Source organism: Gracilinanus agilis, chromosome 2, assembly GCF_016433145.1.
Source record: "Gracilinanus agilis isolate LMUSP501 chromosome 2, AgileGrace, whole genome shotgun sequence".
Taxonomy (NCBI): domain Eukaryota; kingdom Metazoa; phylum Chordata; class Mammalia; order Didelphimorphia; family Didelphidae; genus Gracilinanus; species Gracilinanus agilis.
In genome coordinates this window covers 602,035,525-602,061,225 of record NC_058131.1, presented here as the reverse complement: position 1 = coordinate 602,061,225, position 25,701 = coordinate 602,035,525, and the positions used below count along the sequence as shown (strand labels likewise).

The window sequence follows — 25,701 nt, the reverse complement described above, 5'->3', positions numbered from 1 at the left end:
TACACCCACTACTGTCCTGTGATTCTGCCACAAATTGGAATTATCTGCTTGTGGGGGGACCTAGGGGGGTTGAGGGGGGAGGAAAAAATCCTCAACCCTTCCATCCTCACTCCAGAATGAAGGTTCAATCTTCTGTGGCTCAGTGGAATTCCAAAAGAGAGAGGTAGAAAAAAAAACAATGCAATTAGATCACTTCTATAGACAATGGGATAGGGTCAATTCTTCCTACAAGAGTCTTATTTTCAGTCACCAACATCTTGGAAGAATCCCCAGTCCCTGGAAACCAATCAAAGGAATTCCCTCTGTCCTCTCAAGGAGATATCAATGCTTATGCCTACCTCCAGAAGATGTGCCCTTCAAATGCTTTCAGATAAAGATCCATACCCCTGTAAAACATAAAATTGTTCAAAATTCCCTTGATCAAACACCTTTATGCTAATAAAAGAAGAAAGTGGATGTATCAGCTAAAGGGATTTGCTGTGCATTTGTTCTAGGAATTAAAGTGTTGTGCCACAGACCTCAGGCCTCATCACCCATTTGACCAGAATCTCCCTAACTAATAAAGGTTCCAAATAGGTTCAAAAAGGTTCCTTCCACAGAGGGTCCCTTAAACCCCTCTCTTCTTCCCAAACCCTGCTCTGGGGAGAGGAGGAGGATTAGAGAAAGGAGATTTAAACCACAAAAGACTTTCTCAGAGATATGAGAGAACCCAAGCCACTCCTGAGATAAAAGTCCAGCATCTAATCTCAGTCAAAGATCCATAAATCTATAACATGTCAGAACTCATGGGAACTTCAGAGACTGTCTAGTCCAAGAGTTTTTTTAATCTCGGGTATATGGACCACCAAGAGGTCTATGAATAGATAGATGTCAATGGTTGGTGAACGGGGATGGGGGAAAAAGTACATTTTTATTTCCACTATCTTCTAACTGAAATGTAGTATTTCCATTCATTTGGAATGGCAACAAACAAACCAGTGAAGAGATTGATAAATTTCACCAAACTGTCACAGAGGTACCTGATCCCCAAAAAGTTTAGGGACTTCTGATCTAGTCTAACTCTACCATATTATAGAGGAGTAAATTCAAATCTAGAGAAATGATCTGCCCAACAATCATAGAACAAAACCACAACCCATGCCCCTTGATTCCCACTCCAGTGCACGGAAATTTAGGAAAAAGAGAATTCTCTGAATTTCAATGTTTTAAGGACTTTTTTGAAATAAAAGTAAACTCCCCTTCCTTGAACCACAGCCAATTGAAAAGGAGTCTGCAGAGTCTACAAAAGTATTTAATAAGGCTAAGAAGAGAAATGCAAATACTCATTTGTAATTATGAATTTATTGCATAATCGTCATCTGGTCTTCCAAATTTCCAAACTCCACATTAAGAGCAACATTAAATAGTGCAATAAAATCTTTGGGCTTGATTCCAGGATTCAGGAAGAAAGAATCATTTCAATCCAATTCTGCTCCTAATACTCCTTCAACTTCCCTAAGCTCCAGTTGCTTTCTTAGGTAGAAAATAAAAAATGTGGGAGGCAGGGAGGAGGAAGAAAGAGGAGATTAGTTGTACTAGATATTCTGTAAAGGCCCTTTGAGCTTCAATTTTCCATGTGAAAGCTAGTAGGGTATAATAAATGCATAGAAAGCTGGCCTCAGCATCAGGAGAAAGTGGCTTCAAATCCTACCTTTGCCTTTTACTAGCTGTAGGACTCCAAGCATTTAAACCAGTCAGAGCTCCGGGCCTCTCTCTAAGACTTTGGTTTACCCAGAAGATGATAACTTGAACTTATCAAGGAAACTCCTCACCAAAAGCTTCTTATCCTAATAAAGTGATAAACCTAATTTAAAAAGAGAAAAGGTAATGTGCTATATTTGACCTTTAGGAACCTTGAAAAACTCTTCCAACCTGTCCCCTTCACATCAGCCTGATTCAAACAATGAATGTTCCAGAGAGAGTGTTTTCTTTGTAATCCTTTTGTCACCTTTATCCACTCCTGGGCATAGATCTATTTCCTAATCTGTGGGTCCTCAAGACGATGCTAATTCCAGTTTCTCTCCACAGAGTCCCTCAGTCCCCTCTCTCCTTCCCAAACCCAGCCTTGGAGAAAAAGAGAACAATCTCATATTTTGTTAATGAGAATATAATGTCCAGTCAGACTACAATCAGCCTTAATCAAGATTTGTGACATTCAGGCTATAATTTTCCTTGTAGACACTACAATTTAAGAAAGATTTTGTCATAAACTACACTTTCAGGAGTGGTTGAAAAAACTGGGGTTGATAAGACTGGTGAAGAGAAAATATATATCTAGGGCATAAGCACACACACGTGGGTGCGACACACACACACACACACACACACACACACACACACACACACACACACACATTTGACTCTCAGAATAAACACCCTAGGCTAAAGGGATTCATTGTCTCTTTATACCTAGGGAGGACATGACTACTGTCCTAAGTATTGCATTTGTTCAGCAAGCATTTTCTCTTTTTGGCCAGATTTTGGGCTAAGTGCTAGGAATAAAAAGACAAAGTGAAATAGTCCTCACCCTCAGCATGAGCAGAACTAAGTAAATACAAAATATAGCCACAGGGATAGATTATAACTAGGTAGGTAGGTAGGTAGGTAGGTAGATAGATAGATAGATAGATAGATAGATAGATAGTAGATAGATAGATAGATAGATAGATAGATAGACAGACAGATAGATGATAGAGATAGAAAGATGATAGAGAGATGACAGATAGATATAGAAAATGATAGAGAGATAGATATAGAAAATGATAGATGATAGAGTTAGAGAGATAGATAAGAGAGAGAAAAGCAGGTAGGTAGACAGACAGATAGATAAATAGGCAGACAGACAAACTGACAGAGAGTTAGAAAGAGAGATATAGATATAGAAAAATGATAGAGAGATAGATAAGAGAGAGATGAGAGAGAGAGGGTAGACAGATAAACAGACAGACAGACAGACAGACAGACAGATAGATAGATAGATAGATAGATAGATAGATAGATAGATAGATAGATAGATAGACAAACTGACAGAGATAGAAAGAGAGATATAGATATAGAAAAATGATAGAGAGATAGATAGATGATAGATAGATAGATAGATAGATAGATAGATAGATAGATAGATAGATAGATAGATAGATAGATAGAGAAAATGACAAAGAGATGATAGAGAGATAGATAAGAGAGAGATGAGAGAGAGAGAGACAGGCAGGTTGGTAGACAGACAGATAAGCAGACAGATTGATAGATAGACAGACAAACTCACAGAGAGATAGAAAGAGAGATATAGTTATAGAAAATGATAGAGAGATGATAGAGAGAGAGATGATAGAGATAAGAGAGAGAGATGAGAGACAGGCAGGTAGATAGACAGATAGATAGATAGATAGATAGATAGATAGATAAATAGATAGACAGACAGACAGACAAACTGACAGAGAGATAAAAAGAGAGATACATTTAGATGAATATAATATGTGCATGTATACATTATAATATACGGGGATAATATATTCACATAGGTATATGCACATATTATATGTAATATATAATAATAATATATATGGGGCAGCTAGATGACTCAATGGATAGAGCACTGGGTCTAGAGTTGAGAAGATCTGAGTTCAAATCCAGCCTCAGACATTTATTAACTATATGACCCTGGGCAAATCACTTAACCTCTGTTTGCCTTAATCCATTGCAGAAGGAAATGGTAAACTCCTATCTTTGCCAAGAAAACCCTGTGGACAGTATGGTCCATGGGGTCACAAAGAGTCAGACACAACTAAATGACTGAATAATAACAATACATATCTACACACATATATATGCATATTTATTTACCCATTTGTAGGTGTGTAGATATATCTAGGAGTATACAACTGCTATATCTGAGAGTTTCAGACAGACAGATAGGTATTTATAGATAGACATAGATGTAGATAGGATTATAGATATAGATATAAATCTATGTATTTGTATGTATATACTACCTCTACCAATGCTGGCAGGAACCTTTTCTGCAACTCATAGTCATAGACAGTTGCCTAGAACATGGAACATAACTTGCCTGGTCAATGTGTATCAAGAGAAGAACTTGAACTCACTTGCTAGCTCTCTATTTACTATACTGTGTTGCCTACAAAATACAAAGAAGATACAAAGAAATTTGGAAAGTTTGCCACAGAAAAGGGAATGAGCATGTCCTGAATTGGCCAGATGGCAGAACAAGACTGATGAGACCAATACCCGTAAAGGAGATTCCAGGATTGAATAGGAGGTAGGAGATGACCTTTCAAGTCCTTCCCAACCCTAATATTGTATAACCTCTTGGCACTTCAGTATTTCTGGAGCTGATGGGCTAGAACAGGACTTCTATCAGCATTTGACTTGGCTAAACCAGAATTGAAATCTATACCATTTATTGGTCAAGGAGAAAGGTTTTTCTTGCTATAAGCTCATATATTCCCATGCAACCAGTACAGAAAAAGAATAAATAAAGGCAAAATAATGAACCAAAAGAAAAAGTATTGTAATAGGGGAATAGACTTTGAGTAAGAAAGCAGACTTAGCAGACAGACTAAAGGTAAAGATTTTGAGGACTCTGGTCAAGCTGGGAGAGGGAGAGGGTGTGATTGCCTTTACCTGCCCCAGTGAAGAGCCCAAGGATTTATCACAGAGAAGGAAGACCTTCCAGGAAAGATCAAGTGAGCAAGAAGATCTATTCCCCTATTACAGTATAACCCAGTGATTCCCAAAGTGGGTGCTACCGCCCCCTGGTGAGTGCTGCAGCGATCCAGGGAAGAGGTGATGGTCACAGGTGCATTTATTTTTCCTATTAATTACTATTAATTTTTTTAATTAATTTCCAGGGGGCTAAGTAATATTTTTCTAGAAAGGGGGTGGTAGGCCAAAAGAGTTTGGGAACCACTGGTATAACCCCATATTAACCCAAACTACTCTATTCTCTGTCTCTCAAACACATATTCCTGCTTCTACTCTTGCGTTCATATGATCCCACCTCAAAGGAATATCTTCCATTCCCTCTTGACTTAACCAAATCCTATAAAGCTAGAAGTCTCCTTTATGTAAATTTTTACAACTACTCTAGTCCTGTATTCCTCATTGAATCATGAGGTCATAGACAATCCAAATTGGAAGAATTTCAGAGATCATCTAGTCCAACTCCCATCACTTCACAGGTGAGAAAAATAGCCTAAGTTTGCACACTTGTCTCAGTAGCAGAACAAGCAATGGAAACCAAGTCTTTGACTTGCCAGGCCAATATTCTTTCTACTATATTATTCTGCATAAAGCCAGTTCAGGAGTGGGCAGTGTGAAAATAAAAATTCTCAATAGAACAAACTCTTTTAATATAACTATATTTAACACTTGTTGCTTTGCCTTGCCTTCTTATAACTGTTCTACTATCTTTTCATGTGTACATATCTTGTCTCCCCAGGTAGAGGAAGAAGAAGATTTCAGGTCTTGGGTTTCTTGTGGTATCCAATACATTCTCAGTATTTGATATATTTAATGAAAATGAAAGTAAATAGCAAAAACAACTTGGCTATTAGCAGCTCTCCAAAAGAATGAGAGGTGTTCATCAATAGCTTCCTCAAAGAGAGCTACTTACCTACTTTACCTAAGTGAATTATTTGAAAGAGGAAAAGCAAATTCACTTTTACTACTTTTGCCACCTAAGGTGAAAGAAAAAGTGGGTAGACTACTTTGCATTCAGTGTTTTGCTCTTTTGCAAGATTAATTTATAATTCATGGGAAACCCTGACTCATAAGACTCTTTTCTTTAGTAGAAAGCTTTCATCTTCCTAAAATTGCCCATGTTGTCCAAGTGATACTTGAGGTCATATTTTCTTTTTATCTTTTTCCCTATAGGTCAGACGCCTCCCTATATTGTGACGATGTTGACATCAGATTCAGCAAAACCATGAACTCTTGTAAAGTCCTACAGATCCGTTATGCCAGTGTAGGGCGACTTCTAGAGAGGCTCACAGACCTTCGGTTCCTGAGCATAGATTTCCTCAACACTTTCTTGCATTCCTATCGAGTTTTCACAACAGCTGTGGTGGTTCTGGACAAGCTCATCACTATTTACAAGAAACCTATTAGTGCAATACCTGCAAGGTAAGACCAAAGTGATCAGTGTTTATACCACTGGAACCAAGGCCATTGTTGCCAACTACTCGGACTCAAACATATTCCTTACTTCTGAACCTGGGCAATGAGTATATATTAATCTCTTTCATTAGTGGCTTTATTTCTGTTTCAACTCATAGGTCACCATCAACTTTAATGCCAGTAGACCCAATGGATTATGTATTAATTACCAAAAAAAAAGATTAGCATTTGCTACATAATTTCCAAAATTAGGAATCATCAAAAAATGAATGAAATATATTTTTTCCTCTGTGATCAGAAGTTTCAGCTAAAAATTTATTTAAAGACCATCTACTCTAACCCCTTCATTCTACAGGTAGTATGTAGCAGAGAAGAATTTAAAGTCTTCTTGAATCCAAATCCAGTGGATCAACTTTTTAGGATCAAATTAATAATTTTTATAAGTAGCCACAATTCCTTTCTTCTCATAGATCAAAGACTCTCAGAGTTAGAAGCAATATAGCATCACTGAATGAGAGCAAAAATGGATCTCAGAAGTCACATGGTCCAACTTCTTCATTTTATAGATGAGGATTTTGAGGCACAGAGAGGTTAAATAACTTACCCAAGCTGACACCGGTAGTAAGTATCAAAGGCAGGATTTGAACCCAGCTACTCTTACTACAGAATCAAGGAATCTGAGTTTCCTTCAGTGTTTTCCACTATACCATGTTGCTCACAGAAATCACCATCCCCAAAAACTCATCCTTTAAGAACAAATGAGGGAAAAAGTATCCCAGTGTTTCAATTTTTTTTACTCATTAATCTACAAACATTTTTATTATGGGTTTCAAGTGTCATTCAATCAATAAATCAACATTTATTAAGCACCTACTGTATGCCAGGAACTGTGTGGTCCACTGATTGGAAAGCTAGGATCATAGTGATATCAGACCTAATAATGGAACCCCGATCACTCCAAGTCCAGTGTTCCTGATACCAAACCAGTAAGTAGAAACAAAATTAGTGCAATTGTGTCTTGCTATAGAAATTACTTTTCTGACAATCAATAATTAAAGCCAACTATGTGAAAAGATCACTAAAACAAAGTCTAAATTTGAGTAAATAAATAAACCAGTGGAAGTCCCAAAAGGCAGATAATAAAACCTATCTCATCCTTCATGAAAGAAAGGCTGGAGCCTAGGAGGACAGAATATTGTATATATTGTCACTGTATAGATTTTTTACTTAATTGGGGGTTTTTTTGTTACAAGGAAGGATTCAATCTGGAAGGGTAGAGTAGAGTGAAATACCAATAGGGACTAGACCTGTGATTTCATAGGGAACTTTCAGGTAAAGAGACTCCTATCAATTCAGGTCAACATTGACTCTGAAATTTATAATTTTAGAGAGTTACCTAGAGCAGAATAAGGCAGACATAACTTGAACTCAGGTTTTCCTGGCTCTGACTTTCTACAACTTGTGCCATACTGCCTTTCGCAGAGTGAAAGAACTGTGACATCAAGATAAAAGAAATCTATAAAACTTTAAAAAAAAAAACCTTTTACTATAGCTAGATTTCTTTTAGGCCTTGGGTTCACCTATAGACCTGCTCTAAACAAACTGTATAGGCTTAAATGCTAGAACCTGGCTAGAATACAAGTGCTTAGAGTGTAGAGTTTTAAATAACCTAAGTTCTATATTAAAGACATACTGGAAGGAACATGTTGTTTGTTTGGTTTTTGGTGGGGTTTTTTTTTGGTTGTTCATTTGTTTTTTGTTGTGTTTTTTTAAACCTTACTTTGTTTTAGTAACAACTCCAAGAAAGAAGGACAAAATCTAGGCAAATGGGATTAAGTGATTTTCTCAAGGTCTCACAACTAGGAAGTATCTGAGGCCAGATTCGAACTCATGTCCTCCTGACTCTGGGGCTGGTGCTCAATCCACTGTACCACTTAGGTGCCCCATAGAAGGATCATGTTAAAATTTAATCTGAACTGGGCATGGTGATATACACCTATAATCCCTGCTGCTGTACATCTCCCTGCTACTGGGAAGGCTGAAGCAAGTAGAGCTCCTGAGCTCAAGAGTTGTAAGCTTCAGTACAGGGTGGCTAAGCCAATCAAGTGTCCATACTAGCTTCAGTATTACTACAATAAACCTTGGAATAGTTGGTGGGAGCCACCATGTTGTCTAGGGAAGGATAAACCTACCAAAGTCAGATATGGAGCAGCTTATAGCTCCCAGGATCAGAGTGGAATTAGGCAAGTGACTTGTGACTATACCTCTGCCCTGGATAAAATGGGGAGATCTAGCCTTAATTTTTTCTTTCATTTAAAAAGAAAATTAAGTGGAATCTTAACCAGAGCTTTATAGCATAGACCAAACTCAAGAACTCTTGCCCTTTTAAAAGTGGGACACCCAGGGACTCTAGCCTACAGTCAAAGTTCCCAGCCATAACACCAGTACCTTTTCATCTGAGCTAGAACTTACCCATACAGCAGTAAAGAATTTGCTCATCGTAGCTGTAGGAGGTAAGTAAGACAATAGCAAAATTATTCATAAAGAAGAAAGTTGGAAAATTCTACTGGTCTGCCTTTTTTTATCCCCATGATGATGCAAGTTATATCCAAACCTCCCACCATCATCTCTTCATGCTCCATATATTCAGTGCCCAGCTCTCCTGTACACCTTTCTAATGAAATGTACTCAATGCAAAAGTACTGACCTCAATACCTTTTCCACATTTCTGGCTGAATACCTTGGAAATAGTTGTTTCTCAAGTGGAGCATGTTTTCAACTTATGGTTTCACTTGGCTGAAGTTGGAGGAGACAAAAAGGAAAAGATTCTTAAATGCTTTCTTTCACATGCTAGGTTGCACTTCCATAAGACAGCTAATATAGTATCTTGTGGAACCCCACTCCATCTGACAAGTATCACAAAATGAAATTCCAGCCACCCAAGCAAAATTTAACAGAGAAACATTTCTTCCACCTGAGAAGCCCCCAGAAACACTCACTGTGTACTCTAAAAAGAAGGGAGGTTTCAAGAGAGCAGAACCTGTTTGGATGGCAACTACTATCCCCAAAGTGATTCTGAATCCCTCTATTGCTATATATTTGCATTGCATAACTAAGGAAATATGGGCCAATCAGAGAACAAAGATGTGTGAACTTTTAAATCCCTTCTTCTCCTTCCTATCTTCAAATGCCTCCCTACTCATACAACCTCTTGGACCTAAGGCCAAAGCTCAAAAAAAGTCATGGGAGAGATGGGAATAGGACAGATGTTAAGGGTTGGAGGATATTGTCAACATAGATGTAATGAGTGCATGGTTCATATGCTCCCATCTGGTCAAAGAGAATAATTAATTTGTTAGTTATGGAAATGCTCAAGACAACTTGCTAAGATGCTGACATCATGGGGCAGATGCTAGAGAGCTGCTTTCAGGAGAATTCCAATATTATGTAAGGAAAGTAGAAAGACTGGAGGAGGCATAGACACTCTATAACCATTTCTGATCCACTTAACACATTTTGAAATAGTCTTTTCAATTGGCTGCAGAAGCATTCAAAAAAGTTTATATGGGAGATATGCAGAGACCCATTAGATAGTTAAATTTAATCAGATAGGTCTTGCCTAGTCCCATCGCTACACTATGGATCCAAGACCTGGCCTCTTGATCCCTCAGTGGTTAGTTTCTCCAGAAGTAATCAGGGCCTGGTAAAACAAGTAATCCATACTACCAACACTAACTAGACTAGTTAACTAGTCTAGACTGATTAAACTATAAAACTGCTTTAATAATTTGTAATAAGAAATAGTATAATGATAATTTGTAATAAAATGGAATAATAATTATTTATGATAAATAATTTGTAATGAAAATTATACACCAACCAACCAATATTTTAATTGGTTGGTCAAAATTTTCTATTCCCAGTAGGTAAACCTACTTTTGAACTCAACATAGGATCAGAATATTGCTTATCTCAACCATAAAATGAAGAGATTTAGCTAAACATTACCCAACAAATACTTATTTATGAAGTGTCTGTTATATACCAGGTGCTTGTAGGTGCTAGAAATAAAATTACAAAAATTAAATTATTCCAACTCTCAAAGAGCTTCTATTCTGTCAGAGAGACAGAATATGAGTCTATACAAAATAAGGCAAAAGTTAAACTTAAGATGGAGAGAAAGCAGGGGGCAGATCAGGAAAAATATGTATGGAAAGTTAGGGAATTAGAGTTAAGGAGAAAGGCATGTGGGCAAACCAGTGCAAAGGCACAGAAATAAACCATAGACTTTTGAATGTGAGAAACATAGAGAAGACCAGTATTGCTAGACTATAGCATATGGAAAGAGGAGTATTGTATAATGAAGAGGGAAGGACAAGTTGGGATCAGGTTTTAAAGGGTCCAAAATGGCAGACAGAAGAGTTTACTTTTTTCCTAGAGGCAACTGGAAACCACTGAAGCTTATTCAGTGGAAGACTGACCCAACAATATTTGTGTATTTTGGCAGCTATATAGACTGGAGTGGGGAAAGACGAGGCAAGGAGGGACCAATTAGTAGACCGTCACAATGTTGAGGCAAGAGTTGATGAGGGTCTGAACTAAGATGGTGGCTATGGAAGTAGAGAGAATGGAACATGTATAAAAGATATGGTAACAATCGATTTGATAACAGATTATATGCAGGATGAGTAGGAGTACAGAGTTGAGAATACTGATGTTGTGAGTCTGATTAGGGGGTTGATGGTACACTTGATGGTAATTTTAAAGAAAGGAGAATTTGAGGGAAAAGATAATGTATTCTGTTTTGGACATGCTGAGTTTGTGATGCCTATGGGACATCCACTTCATGGTGTCCAAATGCAGTCAGTAATATGTGTCTCAAACTCCTGAGAGAATGAAATTAGATATAGAGATCTGATAATCATTTGAACTGAGAAGATAATTAAACCTATTGGAGTCGATAGGGTCACTGAAAAAGAGTTTATATATAGAGGGGGCCAAGGGTTTTACAGGAAGTGAAAAGGTGCTTTCATGTATGTTCACAGTAAGGGGGTATGATATGTCTCATGAGCACTCAGCAAAGAAGACTTAATAAAGAGAGAGGTATCAGACAAGTTAAGAAGAGAACCAGGGGAAAATAGTGCTGTGTAAATCCATGGAAGAAAGAGTATTCTGGAAGAGAGGATGGTCAACAATGTCATGGGTCTCAATCTCTGAACCTCTGTCTCAATTACCTCATCTATGATTATAATCATGACTGTACTAATTACTTTACAGAGCTGTTGTAAGGTATGTTCTTTAAAAACTACAGTGGGATAGATGGGTATGAGCTATTGGCAAAGAACATATGACTCTTGGGATTTGGCCACCACAAAAGGGCAGAAAAATAGAATTGGGCATTCTTTACAGCAGAAAGAGAATAAGTTTTTGTTTCCCAACAGGTCACTGGAGCTCTTGTTTGCCAGCGGCCAAAACAACAAGCTTCTGTATGGTGAACCTCCTAAGTCCCCAAGAGCTAATCGCAAGTTCTCCTCCCCACCACCTCTATCCATTACCAAGTCATCTTCACCAAGTAGAAGAAGAAAGCTTTCCTTAAACATCCCCATCATCACTGGAGGAAAGGCTTTGGATCTGGCTGCTTTAAGCTGCTCTTCAAATGGCTATGCAAGCATGTATTCTTCTATGTCACCTTTTAGTAAGACCACGCTGGACATCAGCAAATTATATGTATCGAGTAACTTTCCTAATAAGATACCTGATGAGGGTGAAGGTACAGCTGAAAAAATAGAAGACTCAAATCTCAACAAACAAAGTAAGTTGATTTTTAAAAGAGGCTGGGTTCCCCACTCTCATCCAGGATGAAAATTTTCACTGAGGTCTTTCACAGGCCCAATCCCACTGCTGTTTGACCTGTTCTATTTCCTACTTGGGCCAATTAGCCAATGCTTAGGGACCTGATGTAACTTCCCATATTAATTCTGAACTTAGATATTTGATTGGCATAACCCAATGTAGTTGACAACTCCAGAGCTCAAGGCGATCCACTGGTCTCAGCTTTCCTAGTGGCAGAGATTATAAGCACACACCACTATGTCCAGCTGTAGATTGATATTCTTACACCGAGGGTATCCTAGCCTGAATCAAAATTTAAAAAAACATAGTTTGAGCAGAGATCAAGAACAGATAGAACTGTAAGTTTCAGAAGAAACATGTCAGCTTCATCTTAACAGTACAGATCTCTTGGACTTTACCAAAAGATTCAGTCAGTCCAATTTCCAATAGCCAGGCCACGAGCAGGAAGGATTGATATTTGGAAGGGCTCTGCCATTATCAAGGCTGTCTTCATGAGCCAAAGTTGGCCTAGAACAGTCAATTCTTTTGGTCCCAATCCAATTTTCCCTCGTTCTTGTAGACTTAATCAGTGTGTCATTTTGCTCTAGCAGTCTACAAATTCAATCACATTGGACTTCCCAAGCAGAATCATAAAGCTGACAAACAAAAAACAATTTGTGGGTGAAGAAGAAAGATGTAGGTGAGAGGCGTGGGTGAGGCAAAGAGCATGTATTATGTAAAGAATCAGGGGGAAGCCACCAACAGCAGTGGCACTGAGAACCATGAGTGACGAGGAAAAGCAGATGAATCATAGTACAGAGCTTTGCGGAGGCCAGAAGGCAGATCTACACCCACAAGGTTGGGATTATACAACATGACTAAATAAGGAATTGAAGGAAATTGACCACAAATAGGTATCCTTTGGGAAATAGAAAGCCAAACACATCACTATCCATCTGCATTGTGCCCTGTTTTTCCCCACAAAGACTAAATGGGAACATAATTTTAAATCAAAGTAAAAATAAGTTTTCCATATATATCAGCAGAGTTCACTATCAGAGATATACCTAGGCATTGGGAGACGTCCAGAAGCTAAACAAAAAGCTCGGTTCTATATTCTGTCTCAATTTTTGCTACTGTCCCATTTGACTTACTATTAAAATTCAAAGACCTATACCCAATTCAACCAAGAATAATTGGGACTTTATTATTCTACCCACTCCCAACTGAATTATAACATAAAACATGACACCAGTAATAATGTTTTTTAAAAAGATATTTCTTGTCTAGGGAGCTAATTGGAACTCTCTTTTGTTTCTGACATCTGTGTCTATGATTCTGAGACAGAGATATTGAGCCAAGGTATCAGCTGTCTGGTTTATTTTTTAAAACCCTTACTTTCTGTCTTAGAATTAATAGTATTGAATAGTATCGATTCCAAGCGGAAGAGTGGTAAGAGCTAGACAACTGGACTTACGTGTCTTGCCCAGGGTTACAAAGCCAGGAAGTGTCCAAGGCCAAATTTGAACCCAGGTCTTCCTGACTCCAGGCCTGGCTCTCTATCCACTATACTACCTAAGTACCCCAGTTATCTGCTTCATGTGATATTTCAAAATAATGCCATTTGGAGAAATCTTCCTCTAGGTCAGCCCGAAAGAAAGAAAGAAAGAAAGAAAGAAAGAAAGAAAGAAAGAAAGAAAGAAAGAAAGAAAGAAAGAAAGAAAGAAAGAAAGAAAGAAAGAAAGAATCTCCCATCTCTACATCTGGCCCTCTATCCATTGAGCCACCTAGCTGCTCCTGGAAGGGACACTTTCATCTTGGGGAATCTGGGAGGGCTACATATAGGAGATGGCACCTGATTTAAGAAAAAGACAAGGATGAGGAGCGGGTAGATTCCAGAATGGAAAAATCTCCTACCTTGTAAATTCATAGAGACAAGCAATGGTCTGTTGAGTTCAAAAAATAGATAGTGATCTAGTTCTGACAGGAAGATAGGGAATTTTATAGCAATGGTGACATAGATTTTAGAAAACCATCTACCTTATGGACAAATTGCAAAAGAAGCTTAATATCATTTAAAGCTCAGAGAGTAATACATTGTACTCATTAGCAGGGTTCTTGTCTGCAACTGCCTAGATTCTTTTCTAGCACGGTAACTGATTTGCCTCAAGTTTCTCAGCAAAGATTTCCTGCCTAAAAGGAGGGGGGTGGGGTGGGGGAGAGAGACAGAGAGAGAGACAGAGACAGAGAGACAGAGACAGAGAGAGACAGAGACAGAGACAGAGACAGAGACAGAGACAGAGACAGAGAGAGACAGAGACAGAGACAGAGAGACAGAGACAGAGAGACAGAGATAGAGACAGAGAGAGACAGAGAGAGAGAATACACACTTATTATTTACTATATGCTAGGCACTGTGCTAAATTCTAAAGCTTTAAATAAAAGCAAACAAGTAATCAGTCCTTGTTCTCAAGAAACTTACATTCTAATGAGGGAAAACATCACACAAAAGAGTTAGAGTAGAGAAGGGAGGTGAGGCAGCTGGTAAAAAAAGAGAAAAAGAAATCCAAAGGGTGGGGAAAAGAGTGAGAGGCTAATGTCAGATGAGTTATGAATTACCCATTTCAAACATTTTCAGGACAATAACCATTCAGTGAGTCATTTGATCTAAATGTCTAAGTTTTGTTCAGTCACTACATACATCACAGGAGAGGCCCACAAAAAGAGGAGTACTTTTCTCTTATAAAGTGCTGTTGATTTTACAGTAAAGCGAAAAGGGGCTCTCAGGATATTCTACTCAGGAGAATAAGGATTTAAACGTATTACTGAGTTGATCAAATTGAGTCAAAAAAAAAACCATGCCTTGGTAATACTAGCTAGTAGAATCAACTTTCAAATCAGTGATACCAAATCAGGAGGCCTAGATTAAGTAGTTTCTATAAAGCCTTTTGAACAAATAATATAAATATCTACAATTTATAACAGGTATGAAAAGTAGTCTGCAAATTAATTAGATAGAACATTTTAAAAATCAAACTGGCAAGTAATATATTTCTTTTAATTTAATTTCAGCTACATAGCTTCAGGATACCATCTTCTTAATAAGACTGTGTAATTCCACGCCTTTTCTAATATATCTTATTTCACTAGATTAGAGATTCCCAGTTTCCTAGTTCTTGGCATCTTAGATTTGTTGCTGTTGTTGCTCAATCACTTCAGTTGTGTCCAATTCTTCATGACCCCATTTGAGGTTTTCTTGGCAAAGATACTGAAGTGGTTCGTCATTTCCTTACCCTGATCATTTTTAACAGATGAATAACTGAAGCAAAGTTGATTAAGTGGCTTGTTAGGATCACACAAATAGTAAGGGTCTGAGGCCAGATTTGAACTCAGGAAGATGAGTCTTCCTAACTCCAGATGCCACTTAGCTGCCCACCTTAGACGTAGAGTCTCAGTAATTTTTTCAGTGGGTCCCTAGTCCAAATGAAATACCTAACAGTTCTATTTTTTAAATAGCTAGGTTGAAAAAATTTAATATTGTGTAACACCCCTGTGAGTTCTCTAGGCTGGGAACAGTTTGGGAACCCAAGCACTATACCATTCTTGATTCTTTCTATTTTGAGATTCCCAAATCCTGAATAGCATCTATGAGCACAGCTCAAGACCACCGCTTGGGCAGAGAGCTGACAAAACAGCAGAAAAGCTCACCCGAGCCCACTATATGGTACCCATGTATTTTAATTATTCTTGTTAATTACTCTTGTCTCTACTCTGATGAAGGACTGCATGTGCTTTCAGCACTCTCTGTACTCAGTAACCCTTATTTTCCACATCCTGGTTCAAAACCGTAGACAGTCACCCCACAATAGTTAGCTTTCTGATACTATAATAAATAAACCCCAAATAATTAAGAGGTAGTAGATTTTTCCTAAAAGTCAGTGACCAAAATAACTACCTTCATAAATTATGACTTTTAATTGTTCTGATACAATGTACAGAATCACTAAAAGGAAGCCCAGGATTTCATCTGATAGAAAATAGGATAATAATCTCTTTGAATGATTATGGATTATAGAAAATTTAAATTGTTCAACTTTCCCAAGCTACAGAAATGAATGTGCATTTCTAAATGGAAGAGGAAAATGAAACCATTTCTTTGTTTTCTCCTAGGCTCAGAAGTCTCAGTAAGAGAAGAGTCAGATAATGATCAAAACCAGAGTGATGATGCAGACACAGAAACTTCACCCACTAAGTCCCCAACTACCCCAAAATCAATCAAAAGCAAGAATGCTTCAGGTATTGCTTATCACAAGCCAACAATGTGAAGACAAAAAATGGTTCAATTAAATTAACAAATGATGAGATTTTATAATAAAACAATAATGTTAGGGTTATTTTATTCATTGTTTACCTGTGAATAAGGAGGTTGTCCTATTTGGAAACTTTTAGCTATAAAACTCTAATCCTATGGTCATTGATGTCTTAAGAATGAACTCATAAAGGCAACTGCTATTCCATGGTGCCACTGTGGGACATAATATTTGGTCAGCTTATTATAATATCTTGGGGGTTTATATTATAAATATAAACTCAAAGATTTAATCCATCCCAGGCATGTGAACAATTTTGCCCAATGTTACAGAGATCATCAGTGATGTTAACCAGTGTCACAGGTGTAAAGAACTTTGAGAAGTCCTCTAGTCCATTTTTTCAAAAAAAAAATTATAATACTTCTTGAGTCACAAAGATGTCCAGAGTAAATTGCAACTGACTGTGTTTCTTGAACCCTCACACTATGTACCTGTCACTTTCCAGGGATCTCACAATAAAGGTGCCCCAAATCTCAGTCTGTACCCTGAAGGTCAAAGTCATCATGCCACATAACCTTTTGAAAAAGTATAAGTAAACAGAGTCATTGAGGTTAGAAGGGTCAGGTTAGGAGATAAGTAAAACCTGTTTCAAGTTGCAACATGAATGTCTAAAATAGAAAAGCATTCTCAAGAGAAAAAAAAGATAGACTGCATAAAATAGAACTTCATAAATAAATCATGGAAAATTCATGTCAAAGTTGCTGGTATTTTGGACAGAAAGAGTGAATTGATTTACAGAGCCTAGAGGTTCTTATTTTTTTTAAGTATAACAATGAAGGGGTTCCATTTTTAAATGTCACATGGTTAGCCTACAGGCTCCCAAAGTAAGATCCCAGATTTAGAGCTGGAAGGGGCCTTAATGATCTGATCTAGTGTAACTTCTTCATTTTACATAGAAAGAAGTTGAGGCCCAAAGTGGCCATCACTTAAATAAGTTCACATAATCAGTAAGTGACAAAACTATGATTCAAAGCCCTGTCTTCTGACTTTAAAACCTGACTTCTTTTCATTATACCATTCTGGAAAATCACATTACCATACAATGTTTATGATGAACTGATTCTGCATGCTCAGATCCTTCCATCCCTCTGCTTCCACTACTATTGCACTCCCAGAAGCACCCAGTTGCTTAAAGATGGATCACTCAACAGAAAATAATGAGGAACAATAGTATATCCTCTCCTGCCTTCAAGTAAGGCTTTATCAGCCCTATCCCGGAGACATGTTAAACCTTTTATAAAAATTTTTAAGAAAAGGAAAACTGGATAAGTTATTTATATTATAAATTATAAAAGTTATAAAAGACATCTTCATAGGGGCCAGCTGGGCAACTCGGTGGATTGAGATCCAGGCCTTAGAGACAGAAGGTCCTGAGTTTAGATCTGGCCTCAGATACTTTCTAGCTGTGTGACCCTGGGCAAGTCACTTAACCCCCATTGCCTAGCCCTTACCACTCTTCTACCTTAGAATTAATACACAGTATTGATTCTAAGACACAGTATAAGATTCTAAGAAAGCAAGGGTTTTTTAAAAAAGACATCTTCATAAATATGCCTTCCTATTGCATGAGAATGACAGGCAGTTATTTTATGTGCCCTTACCTTTTGTCTTAGTATTGATACTAAGTATTGGTTCCAAGGCAAAAGAGTGGTAATGATTAGGCAATTGGGGTGAAGTGACTTGTCCAGGGTCACACAGCTGGGAAGTATCTGAGACCAGATTTGAACCCAGGACCTCCTATCCAGTCCTAATGCTCTATCTACTGAGCCAACTGGCTGCTGCATGTGAGTTATTTTTCATTTCTCCTAATTTTGAAAGAGCAAAAGGGAATGAATTTATTTTACCATGGTATTAACTAAATTCATACCTTAAAAATTACCAACTAAAGACTATATTATTCTCCATAAAGCCTGTTTTAGGAAGACTGAAGATTCCTTTCCTGATTATAAATCTTTAAGCTTAAGAGAAACACCCAGATTACCAGAATGTCTTTGAAATTATATCCTACTGATTTGGCTTTTTTTTTTTTTTTTTTTTTTTTTTTTTTTTTAACCCTTGTACTTCGGTGTATTGTCTCATAGGTGGAAGATTGGTAAGGGTGGGCAATGGGGGTCAAGTGACTTGCCCAGGGTCACACAGCTGGGAAGTGGCTGAGGCCGGGTTTGAACCTAGGACCTCCTGTCTCTAGGCCTGACTCTCACTCCACTGAGCTACCCAGCTGCCCCCCTGATTTGGCTTTTGAAGCTGTTCCCTCCTGACCTGCCTAAATGCTGAAGGGAACGGAGGCTCCTTTTGACCCTTTTCACTAGAATGATCCAGATAATAGAATCTGAAAGCTATCAGGGACCTTAAAGATCATATCATTCAACCCACTTATTTTACCATTGTAGAAACTAGTCCAAAGAGTTTCAGGTGAAATAAACTAATGGTTTACTTTGTTCTTTCTCACCACCAGAATTTTCTCTATTTTCTTATAACAATGGAGTTGTTATGACTTCTTGTCGAGAACTGGACAATAACCGGAGTGCCCTCTCGGCTGCCTCAGCTTTTGCCATAGCAACTGCGGGAGCCAATGAGGGAACACCAAACAAGGAGAAGTACAGAAGGATGTCATTAGCGAGTGCAGGTATGTGGGATCATTTTGGGGATTATCTGAGAAAGCAATCTCTCCAAGATCTACTGACCAAAGACCCCCAAACCATTTAATGATCCTTGTTTGGTCCTTCTTTGACATTGTCTCCAAGTCCCACCAAAGGCTGTCAGTTTAAGAGAGTCTTTAAGAAGAGAAGTGGTCAAAAGGTGACACATTTGGAAGCATTACCTTAAGGATAGTAAACCTTAAAGGTACTAAAGAATTAAGTACCTGATGAGTACTTAAAGAGCAGCCTAAGATTTTTTTCCTTGTAGGACCATCCTCTTTAACAAAAATGAGCTGAGCAAGAAATGGTAAGCCCCCTTCCACCATAGGCAGAAACAATATTCAGGTCTCTCGATGGTTTGCCCAGTGCATGATCCTTAAAATTGGAAATCTACCATAGTCTTTTTTCTGTCACTTGGCAGTTTTCTTTTTTAAAAAAATGGAAGGGGACTCCTTCATGCCATTGTCATATATCAGGAGCTCATGAACCCTAGCACAAAGGTTTGCACATATAATTAGGTGCCTAATAAACATCTGCTGAATTAACTAGAAACTAGCTTTCTGAAAAGGCCAGTATTATAGGAAGCCTTCCTTTGAAGGGGCCAGATTAAACTCAAGAGTATTTCAACTCTGCCCACAACCCAAACCACTGTGCAGGTGACAGCCATATCTAGGAGAAGCAGTTTGAACTTCTAGGCTCAAACCACAACATAACAGTTGTACATGGTTGGGTTAAAGTTGGAAGTCATCTCTCTACTGCACCACTACTTATTTCAGTATTACAAAGAGCACTGGTTTCATCAGGATAGTTACCATCACCACTAACATATATTATGGATTACAATTCTTCTACATCTTTTAATTTAAAAAAATATAGTCTTCGTGAGTTACTATGGCTGAAAAAAATGATCCTATGGTAGTAATGTGTATGGGGTGTTCAGGACAGACTCATGCCTCTGGCATGAGGGTTTGCCAACTGCTTGCCAGGGCTACTTCCCTCCTTTGGTGTCCATCTGACATCTGACTCACACCTGTGGCTCAAGAAGTTATAGCATGCTCAGCAGTCACATTCCCATAAAACCACCTCAGCAGGTGAGATAAACCAGATCGAAGATAACCAACAGACTTCAAACTCCTCAGTGAGTTAGGTGGATATTTACCCCAGGCACATGAAGACTTCCTCTAGCAGAAGGGGCAGATGAAAACAATTTGTTCCAACAGCTATGAAGGGAACAGAAATAGACTCCATGGAGTGCTTAGAGCTTGGTTCGATGTTGAGGAAGCCAACGTCATCCGCTGCATCCCAAGCCATCACCAGTTGTCTTAACTTTTGTCTTGCCATTGGACTTTGATTACTCTGGAAGAGAGCATGAAGGTGACCACTTAATGCAACTCTGATTCAGTTAAATCCATTTTAGACAGGAGTCAAAAGACACCAGCAGGGATGTCATTTTGGTTCTCTTCGAGTATGAAGGACAACAGCCAACCATAGTGGCCCTCTCCACACTTAAGTTTCCTGATCTTCCAATGACAGATATCACAGATCTGAACACAAAGCTTTGATAGCTAACATCAAAGCATGCCCTCTACTGGCATGGCCTTAGAGAACCTGAGGGCACCTCTTGAAGTGAATGGAGATGAATTTCCATAGTAAATAGTCAGGCACCTGATTAGTATTTTAACAGGAAGAAGCACCAACATAACTAATTAAAATTGACTTAAAAATATTAATCAGTTTTCTTAATCTACACCATGCCAAATACACTGTCTGAATGATCAATGAACTGACCAATTGTTTGTTTGTAGGAATTGGTTTGCTTTTGGGGTATTTGGGGAGAGGGAAGGGGGGGAAGAGCAGTAGCAAAAGGAGAAATGATATTGTATAGAAATAGCCCAAGTGGTTTCCATGGAGAAAATCTTCACACTACACTTAAACATGGAGAAGACAGAAAGGAGACCCCAAGAATTCAGGAGGAAAAAAGTGTACCAGAGAGAAAAAGTGAAAGCACTCTCTGTTTTTAAGTTTCCCAGAGTGGAATTGCTTTTCCCCTATTTCCTTGCCTCAGCCATTTCCCTCTCCAGGACATTTCATTTCTTTCTGCTGCCTCAGTTGCATTATTGGATTTGAAGCCCACAGGCCTATGTGAATAGAGCTAGGGGGAAAGAGAAGAATTTGTAGTTTATGGTCCTGGAGGCAACTAGTTATATATCAAGAACTAAGGGCTAACAAAAGATGGAAACTCGGGCAAGTTTCACACTGGTATCTACAAATTATTAAAATACCCAAAGCATTAAAAATGCATTAGGGAGAATCTAGAAGATTTGGATAAGAATCACATAGGACCTCTATGCATTAGCCTACTAAACTGTATGCATCACTGTGTATCTGTTAGATCTTTTCTCACTTCACATTGCAACTAGAAAACATTAGAAAACATTGCAACTTGTAGATGTAGCAGAGAGAAGCTCTCTATCCTGAATCGCTACACTGAAAGTAGCCTATGTATGGGAGGATGTTATTTATGGATCTTTCTAAGGATACTTTTGGTTCTCCTGTTATCTCCACCTTCTGCTATATTTAATTCTTTGATCTCTTTGGTAGAAGTACAGCTAGGATTTAGTCAAGTCTTCTACCTCCAATGCAGTGTTCTTTCCACAATATCATACTGCTCCTTACTTTTCCAATGGGAATTATTAAGTCAATCTCATTTGAGTAGTTATGGATCTCACTGAGAGAGACTTGTAGTATTTCAGGGCTTGAGCCAGTCAGGACAATGTCTCCCACAAACAGAAACGTCGAGAAAATTCATTATTTATAGGATATAGAGAATAACTATTTCCTTTGAAAAATGCATTAAGTGTCTCCCATATTTTCAATATTTTATGTTACTTAATACTGCTAGAGGACTGTGGAATTGAGTTATCTGAAGTTGTATCTATCAAAGAATCTGGCATGGGGGCAGTTGGGTAGCTTAGTGGATTGAGAGTCAGGCCTAGAGACAGGAGGTCCTAGGTTCAAATCTGGCCTCAGCCACTTCTCAGCTGTGTGACCCTGGGCAAGTCACTTGACCCCCATTGCCCACCCATACCACTTCCACTAAGGAGCCAATACACAAAAGTTAAGGATTTAAAAAAAAGAATCTGGCATCATCTTAATGGGAGAAACATTGTGGGAGAAAAATCACTAATGCTGCATTTTGTTTTGCAAGTGGTGCTTTGTTTTTGTTTAGTTTTAGTCATTAAAAAAAAACAATAAACAGCAGCATTTTGTATTCTCTACACTTCTCAGTAAATCATGTGACTGTGAAGAGAAACTCTGCTATCAATTGGGAAAAATCATCTTGGAAAGTCTACCTGTTCCTTTCTCCTATTTTCACCAAGGAAACCTTTGATATGTGCATAGACTACTCTCACAAATATTTTTAGAGATAAGGAAATAGGATATGACTCAATATTTACTGTCTTCTTGGTGACTTTTTTTAGTTCTAATAGTACTTTAAGAATTTTCCACTGTTTTCCATTCTTCCAACATGCCTTATATGTAAAGTGCTTAATAACTATTTGTTGAAATTTTGAATTTTGTAATATCTTTTGGACATCTTCAAAATTGATCCATATGTCTCACCTTCATATTTCTAAAAATATTTGTGAGAGTAGTCTATGCACATATCAAAGGTTTCCTTGATGAAAATAGGAGAAGGGAACAGGTAGACTTTCCTAGATGATTTTTCCCAATTGATAGCAGAGTTTCTCTTCACAGTCACATGATTTACTGAGAAGTGTAGAGAATACAAAATGCTGCTGTTTATTGTTTTTTTAATGACTAAAACTAAACAAAAACAAAGCACCACTTGCAAAACAAAATGCAGCATTAGTGATTTTCTCCCACAATGTTTTTCCCATTAAGATGATGCCAGATTCTTTTTTTTTTTAAACCCTTAACTTTTGTGTATTGGTTCCTTGGTGGAAGTGGTATGGGTGGGCAATGGGGGTCAAGTGACTTGCCCAGGGTCACACAGCTAGGAAGTGTCTGAGGCCAGATTTGAACCTAGGACCTCCTGTCTCTAGACCTGACTCTCAATCCACTGAGCTACCCAGTTGCCCCCTAAAGAATAAATTCTTTACTTTTATTCATTTCCTATTTTTCAAAATTAGCCTCTTATTTAAATAGTTTGGGCTGTATTTGTCATATTGGAATGTAGTATTGTCTCATCTTTAGCCTTTTTTCCTAATTCAACATTAATTTTTTTTTTTTTTTTAATTTTTTCAAAATTTTATTAGCTAAATCAGACTCATGAGAATTGACACCCATTGTTTGTTAGGTTAGATTTCTTTTTTTTGTTTGTTTGTTTTTTTGGTTAGATTGTTATATTTTATTTCATTCAGAGGAATTTTAGTCCCTGTATCAGTATATTTGCAAATAGTAATTCATATTTTCCTCAGTTTACTTTGGTGATTCCTCATCTGTGTCAGTGAGTGTTCCCCAAAGCTCTGTCCTAGGCTTCCTTCTCTTTTCTCTCCCTTTTTTTGATAACTTCATCAGCTCTCCTGGGTTTAATTATCACCATGCAGATGGTTCACAGATCTATATATCCAGCCCTAGTGACTCCTCTGAGTTTCAGTCCCATATTATCAACTGCTTACTAGACATTTAAAATTAGATGGCCCAACTCAACCTCTCTTAAAAAGAATGTGTTAATTTTCTCTTCAATCTATACCTTTTAAATTTCTGTTGAAAGTACTACCATTTATTTTTGTGTTAGAATTGATTCCTAACTTTCAACCCACAAATCCAGTCATCTGATAAATCTTGCCAGTTCTACCTACACAGCTTCTCTTACATGCTACCTTATTTCTTAATTCACATAACCACCACCCAAATTAAGGCATGTGGTTCAATAGAGATTCATGTATCGATCAGGGAGCATTTATTAAACACCTACTATGTACCAGGCACTTTGCTAGGCTACTATGAAAACACAAAGAAAAAAACAATTCTAGTTCTCAAGGAACTTACCTATTAGAGTACATCAGGAAATAACATAATAAGCAGAAATAGAATAAATTAAAATAAATTTAAGACAGTTAAAGGAGTGAGTGAGGGCATAACCATTTAAGAGATCAGTAAATACTATAGGTTGTATGTATAAGAAAACAGGACTGTGATACATAAGCCATGAGTTCTGTTTTTTGCTTTGGCTGTAACTAGTTAGATGAACTTGGGAAAGTCACACAAAAATCTCATTTCTCTAGTTGTAAAGTAATGGGTTTAGAATAAAGGACCTCTAAATGTCCTTCTAGGTTTGACTTCATTTCTACACGTGGTCTGAGGTCAACCAACTCTTGCTATAGAAAAATAGTAAAAATTTTACTGGTGTTAGACACTGTTGTATTTAACCTAAGATTGGGTAGTCTAGTTTATCTGCACTCAGTTGCAGAGTTATTATTACATCATTAGGTAACTTTAGCAGTGGTTTAAAATAATGATTATGACTTCAGAAATAAGAAAATCGTAGAATTAGAAGGGGCCACAGAGGTCACTTGATGTATTGGGTCTTTTCAGTCTTATATAGTTAGGTAAAGATTCAGTTCATGAAAAGTCTCTCATTAGAATTAGAAATTCTTCACCTAGTAATGGTAATGGGAATCTTAAATACCATTGAGTTGTATTTCTGGTTCTACCACCAGCCTTGAGACTTTGGACAAATCATTTAAACTCTAAGGTTTCTTCCAGTTGATTCTAAAAAATTTACAACAATTACATAAAGCTTTTACAAAATATTACAGCTCTTAAAACCTAACTTTTAAATCTTTCATCCTATAATTAAAACTCATTTTCTCTTATTGTGTCTTTTTTTTCTTTCTCTTATTCTGCATGTAGAAAAGTCTAAAAAGATGTGTTCTATTAGTGTGTTTAAAGCCCATCATTTTGCTCAGCCTCCTTGAAACATTGCAGGTATGGTACATTTTCACAAGTCACCTACTCACTTCTTTGGATGCTAATCTCTAAGAGTGTAATGTGAATATTCCCTTATTCAACATAATTAATTTCTGTTGAAGATAGATCAGGTATTTTTTTAGGGGTGGTGCAGTTAAGGGGGATGAGGTGGGTAAGATACAATTATAGCTGAGGGTTTTGTCTTAAAATAATGACAACCCAAAGTTTTACATGAATACATTTTGTAGCTACCGAACAATCTAAAAGGGACTGTCATTTACTTAGGTGATGTTCTTCTAGGGATTAGCATGTTCAGTGATAGAATAAAACAGACATTGAGCACTTTCAATCCACAGAAAAATGTTATATGCTGGAGGAGACACATTATTTAGCTGAAATAAAATTGTCCTTAAAAATTAGGTCAGGGGGCAGTTGGGTAGCTCAGTGGATTGAGAGCCAGACCTTAGAGATGGGAGTTCCTAGGTTCAAATCTGGCCTCAGACCCTTCCCAGCTGTGTGACCCTGGGCAAGTCACTTAACCCCATTGTGGAGCCCTTACCATTCTTCTGCCTTGGAGCCAATACACAGTATTGAATCCAAGATGGAAGGTAAGGGTTTTAAAAAAAAAGAGAGAGGTCAATTAAGGTAATTCTTCCTCTTAAATTGTACCTGAACTGAAATTTTTTGGTCTAATGTTTTTTTCCCCCCTTCATGGCAGTTCATATAAGGTCCTAGTCTGTAAGAAT

The 25,701-nt window shown here is 37.7% G+C and overlaps 1 protein-coding gene across 1 annotated transcript in view; it reads left to right on the top strand.

The window, feature by feature from the left end:
- Nucleotides 1-25,701, top strand: part of RASGRF1 (Ras protein specific guanine nucleotide releasing factor 1) — a 204,311-nt gene that overhangs the window by 143,671 nt on the left and 34,939 nt on the right. Inside the window, exons 14-19 of the mRNA XM_044660151.1 lie at nt 5,935-6,183; nt 11,619-11,989; nt 16,180-16,305; nt 18,835-19,005; nt 19,124-19,178; nt 19,287-19,325. Of these exons, the coding sequence (XP_044516086.1) occupies nt 5,935-6,183; nt 11,619-11,989; nt 16,180-16,305; nt 18,835-19,005; nt 19,124-19,178; nt 19,287-19,325 (1,011 nt within the window). The remainder of the gene's footprint in view (nt 1-5,934; nt 6,184-11,618; nt 11,990-16,179; nt 16,306-18,834; nt 19,006-19,123; nt 19,179-19,286; nt 19,326-25,701) is intronic.